The sequence below is a fragment of the Quercus robur genome, chromosome 10 (assembly GCF_932294415.1).
Source record: "Quercus robur chromosome 10, dhQueRobu3.1, whole genome shotgun sequence".
NCBI lineage: Eukaryota > Viridiplantae > Streptophyta > Magnoliopsida > Fagales > Fagaceae > Quercus > Quercus robur.
In genome coordinates this window covers 34,131,677-34,138,982 of record NC_065543.1, presented here as the reverse complement: position 1 = coordinate 34,138,982, position 7,306 = coordinate 34,131,677, and the positions used below count along the sequence as shown (strand labels likewise).

Genomic DNA, 7,306 nt, shown 5'->3' with positions numbered 1-7,306 from the left:
TTTTAAGTGCTTGTTGGGGTATGAGAGACAAGAATCGAAGTTTAAAAACCTCCAAAAAAGGGGTTTTATACTCATATACACATAGATTAGACTAGAGTAAAATTTCTGTCTTGTATAAAAAATAAAAAACAATAGAACTGTTTTTTTTTTTTTTTTAGTTAAGGTTTAATTTAACGGTCAACTCATCAATAAACATGGACAAAAGTGATAAAATCAAAATAATCCCAAAATTTGTAATTTATTTATTTCTTTGGTAGAAAAGGACTCGGATGCTACTCAATTTATTTGGAATATACAGCTAAGTTGTTTGATGTACTGTCCAATTATCATGAGGCTATATTTTTCAGGTCAATTTACACACCCAAAGAAAACAAACTTGCCTAGTGATTTCTTAAGAAACTCTCCATACATGGAGCTAACTAGATCATATGGAAAGAAAACAATGTACTGTTCAGGCTTTATGCGATAGTTTTATTAAGGATTTTGTAAACAAATGTCGAAGTACATCGTTGAGGAAGAATTAAGCAAGTCCATATTGGAAAGTAGCAAAAATTAATAACCAAATACCCCTTACTAAATGTTATGTGACTCTCTAAAAAAGTAAAAAAGTTTATCAATTGCAATAAAAACTCAACCTTAAACAATACGCTTCAACACTTGTTAACTAGGTCATTTTCTAAATATAGTAGTGACTTTTCTGATAGATCATCCATTAACAGGTTATGGAGTAACTGTCGCCTTCTTCTCTAGTATAGAGTATAAACCCCAACAAACCCCGCATTTGCAAAAACATTAATTTATAAAAGCTCATTATCTTTCTCCTCTTTGCATAAGTCACAAACTCCTTAATTTGAGCTTAGTTATAATCTTTTTTTGATAAATAAAGATATCATTGAAGGAGTGAGGGAGAACATATTACAACAAATAAATAACATATTTAGAATCTGTTTGGATATCGCTTATTTGTTAAAAACTGAAAACTTATTGCTGAAAACACTATAGCAAAATATTAATTAAAAAGCAAAACAATGTTCACTTGCTACTGTTCATGTGTTTTTGTGCTTTGGTTGGTCTATGAACAGTGCCATGGAACTAGCCAAAAAACGCAAATGCAGCAATAACGCAGATGCGTTGCTAAACAAACGCACACTTATAGAAGCATACTTAGCGAGAACATGAGCTTAGTTATACTAAGATGCAAAAAAAAGAAGAATGTTAGATGATCATTATTTTGCAATGAACCCTAAGTAAGGTATATATGCAAAGAGTTTGGTATAAAACCCCTTACTTACACTCTCTAATCCCACCATACCATATCAGGGTTTTACAAATGAATGAATAAAGACTACCACACACACAATACATCATCTTTAATTTCCTAATTTAGAAAATCAAAACCCATCAACTGCCTAGCCTCCAACTCATCATAAAACATAAATAAAGACTACCACACACAATAAATTGTCTTTAATTTCCTAATTTATAAAGCTCTCAAATTATGTTGTAAGGTTATTAAATACAAGCTTTCCATCACAATCCTTAAAAGGACCAATCAAATTCAATTAGATTTAATTTCGTGCATGTTCATGTTTACATTGAAATCAAAATTTTCCCCAAGAAGACATTGAAATCAATTTTGAACCAATTCAAATCATTCTTTCAAATGATTTGATAACAATCCTTAAGTGTCACATGTGAAATGACCACCCGGCCCCTGCATTTCATATTGATCAATTATGATATGAATTTTTACCTCAAGGTAAAATATGGATTTCACAATCATGTGAATGGAGTCAAGGACAATTTTACCTATTGGTCTTATTTACTTAAAAAAGTTTTTTTTTTTTTTCCTTGAACTTGAGAAATGGGTTACAAAATCATAGGTTGAAATCGTTCTTAAAAGCAATGAAAGAATAATACATGTCTTATCCGTTTGTCAGTCAAAAATGAGCTAAAAGAAGGCAAGTTTTGTAATTACACATCAAATTTTGGGCTCTAATTTTCTAATTACAAGTGTCATTTCTTGAGCTTAGAAAGTTAGAAGTACAGCTTGTTAGTTATGTACCTGTGAGAGAGAGAACAAGAAGTGCATGTAGAATAACACACACCATGCATGTGGCAACTCACACTCAAACTATGCACTTTCATCTATTTTAGACACTTTTGGCCACACTAATGTCTCTAAGCAAGAAAACACCATGGCTTCTCTTCACTCTCAAACTCCTATTGCCTTCCCCACCCTGATTCTACTCCTTTTCATTTCCTTCCTAACCACCATCCTTTCCCAAGATCCCAGCTCCTCAAGCCCCTCCATAGCCCAATGTGCACCACGCCTGATTCCACTGACCCCTTGTGCATCATTTGTGCAGGGCACAGCCCAGTCACCAGGACCTATGTGCTGCACCAACCTCAAGCAACTCTACAGCCAGGAACCCCATTGCCTCTGCCTCTTGCTTAATGGCACTACCTTGAGCTCTTTCCCTATTAACACCACACTTGCTTTGGAGCTTCCTGTTCTTTGCAGCCTTCAAGCTAACATCTCTACTTGTTCAGGTATAAAGCATGGCAATTCTGTGTTATAATCCAAAATTTGTTTCCCATCCCATCTCCTGGCTAGAGTGATCTCTGTTTATATAACTGCACATTGTTTTGTGGGATTCCTAAAACTGAACATGGTTTACCTGTGCAAATTTATTATTATGCTAGCAGATTTGTGGGTTTTATTGATTTTCTTCTAATATATGTTTCTTTTCTTATATACTTTTTTTTTCCTGCTTAAGGAATAAATGTGCCTTCTAATCCACCCGGTTCTCAAGTTTCCCTTGGGACAAACACCAACTCTACTCAGGGGAGTAATGCAAACTCGACTGTTGCTGGTATGCATACAATGTTTAATACTAACATCTTTGTAGTTTAGAAATTGATTGACCATCCATTATGGTTGGCATTTCCAATCAGAAATTTTAGTTGTCTGCTGTTTAATTTCTACATTGCTTTTGTCATAATCCTCTGCTACTATTGGAGTTTCAGCTTCTCCAGTGGTTCAAGTAGCACCCAGAACCAACATTACGGGATTAGGCTTTGGCAGAAGCACCAGCACCAGCACCAAATTGAAGACGGATGTTGATTTTGCACTTGTGACAACTATGGCGGCTTTTCTGTTGACAAAATTATTGTATTGAGGTGTTTATGAAATCTTAGTGTCTAGGATTGAAGACTTGTTTACTACCCTTGTTAAAAATGGTTTTTGATTTGTATTTGGATGCTATCATATATTTCGTTGGAATAAAATTACAATAGTTTATGGTTATAATGGGTTACTTGGAAGAATGCTAAAGGCATTTTCAAGCTGGAGTGCCTTTTCTAACCAAAAAAAAAAAATGACATATTTAATTGCCAATTAACAAAAATCAGTTTGTAGAGATCACTTTGGTGGTCATCAAGGTTCTCATGGAAATCTTTGGTGTGTCAAATTAAACAGCTACCTGCAAAAATGCATGTCCTACTGCCATATCTCAATCTTCAAAAGATCAATGTATATCGGAAAGCAATATATAACCCCTGCCTTCGACTAAAAGTTTTTCTGTTTACATGATGTTTCAACCAGGAAATTTGGCTATCACAGAAAGTTACCCAAAACCAAATCTCAGAACCTTGGTAAAAGTACATGAAAACAGCAGAGATCATATCAATAGATGTTTCAACAATTTGTTTGTAAACTCAATGCATACTACCAAATTTTCCTGTATCAAATCCCAAAGTTACAACATATATGCAGAAAATTTACCTACTAAGACTGATGTCCTCATTGGAATGTTTCTTTGTCTACAATTATATCATATCCCAGAAGTAAACCTTGTTTTCACTCACTATAGAGATACTATTCCAAACTAGGTGCCACTTCTGTTGGGTTGGACTCAAACACATCTGAGGTTGATGCATCTGGTTCTTCCAAAAGCTCTCGAGATTGGATTGATTCTTTGTATGCAGGAGTCTCCTTAAAATCTGTTGCCCCTTCATTGTACGTAGCCACAGCAACCCCACATGCAATCAGCTGTCAAGAAAGAAGTGCAAAATATAAGCCTTGATGGTCATAAGAAGCTACCTCCTCATGTCAAATTAGAATGTGCATAATAAGTAGAAAACTTGTAAATTCATTTGAATCAGCATTACATAAAGATCATAAAGCTCAGCATTTGTTCTCTGTACAAAAATAAGGTTTCTCAACCTTCACATGTGCAAAGGCTTCTGAATTTTCATTCAAGGATATAATAACAAGGCTTAATATAGATACTTCTGTGCTCTTTCATTTTCTTTGTTAAGTCAAGACGAGGAAATAAAGAAATCCCAAAATTGTAGCCCTAAACATTATTATTAACAATTATCTCCACCATAAGTATAATTTGGAACAATCTTGTATCATTCTTATTGATATATATTGTTTCTTAATCCCCTCATTCCCTTAAGCAATCATGCTAGATCCACATACCCTCATTAACCCTTAATTTGTTCACTCATTCATTTATCAGAATCATTTGTTCAAATACCATATGACAATTTACCACTTACCCTAAAAGCCTAAGTTGATGGAAAAAGATGAATCTTGGCATTTAATCAATATTCTAACGTAGTAAGAGCCATCTGTTTAGAGCACCTATGCCATGATATCTTCTTCATCCCAGCTTCAGTAACATAAAATTTAAAACAAATTAAGTTGATTGACCTTTTGCACTCCTTCTCTAGGAGTTTCAAAGTTGGGGCTGTGCCAATTGGACGTGACAAATAAATTAACCTGTCTTTTATAGTTGGAGTCACAAAGAGGGGTGGTGGAGAAGGAGAAAGTCGTTTGGAATGGGAACTATAAAGAGGATTGTGTCACTTTCGATGCAGTTATGTTGCTTTCTTTATATCTACAATTCATTCTCAGTCTCAATGAGCTTAACTTTTTCTTGTTTATCATACATTCATACTAACATTAATTTTCCAACTCAACAAGATAGCATCGAATTATCACAGCAGAATCACAAAAAAACGAGTATAACTAAAACCCCATCAATCAAAATTATGAAAAACATATATAAAAACAAACTTAGAAACAAGAAAATAAAGCAAACAAAACCACAGGAACAAGAAGAAATGAAGGAAAGCAAAAGAAGAATACCGCGAAAACGATGCCGAAAGCCCACAAGTACTGAACAAAGAAACCAAAAGCATCCCACTGAGGTCCTTCCCAGAAGTCAGGCTTGTCACCCGGAAGCTCTGGCAACACATATCCATCAGCAGCAGCAGCAGCAACAACACCATCTTCAAAAGAACCTACTCCACCACCACCTTCAATACTGTTAAACTTATTGTCCACCAAGTCATTACGTTGTTGGTTTTCATCTTGGTCCTTGGTTGTGGTGTTGCTCCTCCGGTTCTTGCCGTCGAGTCGTCCGGTTCTGGAGGAGAATTTCTTGGCTGAGACTATGTGGAGAGTGGTGGTGGTGGTTCTGGTTGAGAGTGGGAAGAGGAGGTGGCGCTTGATGGGGAGGCTGGTGAAGTGGTGTTTGGTGGGGTTGCTGTAGAGGATTCCACCTCTACTACTGCCACAACCACCACCACCACCGTTGGCTATGGTTAGAGCCATTGTTGAGTGAGTGATGAGAGAGTTGTGTGAAGTGTTTTATTACTGGCTGTGAGTGGGGATAAGGTATCAGAGAATCAAGATATGTATCTGTGTTTTTGTGATCCGTTTACTGGTCCAGTACTTGGAATCCGAATCTTGCCTCTACCCAGTTTTGTTCAATTATTGGGCCTTCCTGCTTTGGCCCAATTTTTGTTTACAAAAGCTTCTTAGTAATTTGCTTTTGGAATAAAAAAACCATGGTTTTAAAGGTCAAAAGAACTGGTTTGGGCCAGTTTTGGAGCTTTTTATTGGACCGAATTAGTGCCCGATTCAACTAGTTAGATTAGTTGGTCTGGCCCAGTTTTTAAAACTATGGAAAAAAACCGTCAAAGAGGAGAAGAGATGTTAATAAACCTAACTCAGTTACAATTATTAGCCCAATGAGTAACGTTATGAGACAAAAAAAATAATAATTACATGGTTGTGAACAAACAAAAGTCCCACCAAAGAAGTAAGAGTGGATGTAATAATGATAAATGGAGACTAAAAAAAATCTAGGGGCCGAAAGGGAGCAAACTTGGTTTCAATATTGACTCGGAAGTCTTAAAAATTAACATATTTAAGCATGAGTTTATTGGCCAACGTAAGGATCTGTTTGGTTGGAGGTATAAAAAAGTAGGATGATAAAAAATGCAGAGGAAATGGAAAAGTGAGAAGATAAAAATGATTTCAGTTTTCTCTTTGGTTTGAGAGGGTAATTATTTGATACTTTCGGAGTATCATAAATGCAAACTCTTTCCTCTCACATAACTGTGAGTCCCACTAATTAAATTTATAGTGAGACCCATAATTCATGTGAGAGGCCCCTAGAGTATTCAATAGTTTTCCGATTTTTGAGGGGTGAAAAAATTGAAAGTTAAAAAATTCTTTTGTTTGGTTGAGGAAAAAAGCGAGAGGATAGAAAATGTAACTTATATAAATTTACTATTATGTCCTTATTACATTAAATAACGAAAATATTACTTATTATCAATTAAAATTAATAAAATTACAAAATTAACACATTACACATATTATATTGTTTTATTTTTTCTTTGTTATTATATTTTCATCAAAATCTTCTTATGTTTATCCAATCTATATATCTTTGCCCCAAATTGAAAAGTTCCATTGTGTATTTCTAACCTTCCATCAAAATCCAAAACTTTCCCTCTATTGACAAGTTGCTAAATCGTAGGTGCTTACGGGTATAGCCAGACTAACAACACAATCTTTTTCAATGGTTAATGCAAACCATCTTTAATAAGCTATAAATGTGAGGACCTGTAATTCAAATTTGCTGACACAAATTGTTTGCATTCTTGAAGTTTCTTTAGACCTTTCCCAAAGAAGAAGGAAACTGCTAAGGGAGGTTATTTACGTTTCCGAAGTTTGTGGCTCAGTAAAGAATATAATCCAGTCAAAGACGGGAAGGGCACCCACTCGGCTTGTTATTCCTCTAATAAAAACGTTTGAATTGATTTTAGCGACAACAACCCAAAAAAAGAAAAGAACATGTTTGAATTTAGTTGAGCCTAGAATTTTCTAATCCCCTTCTTAAGGCACCAACTTTCCTCGTCATTGTTCTAATCAACACGTTTGAATTTAGGTGAGCTTAAAAGTTTTCTAATCCCCCCTTCATTTTAGGTTGGATTATGT

General features: G+C 35.1%; 2 protein-coding genes across 2 annotated transcripts; one reads left to right on the top strand and one right to left on the bottom strand.

Annotated features, from left to right (window-relative positions):
* Positions 1–2,081: 2,081 nt before the first annotated feature.
* On the top strand, positions 2,082–3,252 carry LOC126702561 (non-specific lipid transfer protein GPI-anchored 10). The gene is made up of 3 exons (XM_050401304.1): positions 2,082–2,553; positions 2,781–2,876; positions 3,031–3,252. The coding sequence occupies exons 1-3, from the start codon at positions 2,199–2,201 to the stop codon at positions 3,180–3,182; spliced, it is 603 nt and encodes a 200-aa protein (XP_050257261.1). The 5' UTR covers positions 2,082–2,198; the 3' UTR covers positions 3,183–3,252.
* A 286-nt stretch (positions 3,253–3,538) lies between these two features.
* Positions 3,539–5,691, bottom strand: LOC126702151 (uncharacterized). Its single transcript, XM_050400808.1, has 2 exons — positions 5,162–5,691; positions 3,539–4,054 (listed from the first exon to the last, which is right to left on the bottom strand). The coding sequence occupies exons 1-2, from the start codon at positions 5,627–5,629 to the stop codon at positions 3,881–3,883; spliced, it is 642 nt and encodes a 213-aa protein (XP_050256765.1). The 5' UTR covers positions 5,630–5,691; the 3' UTR covers positions 3,539–3,880.
* Positions 5,692–7,306: the final 1,615 nt, after the last annotated feature.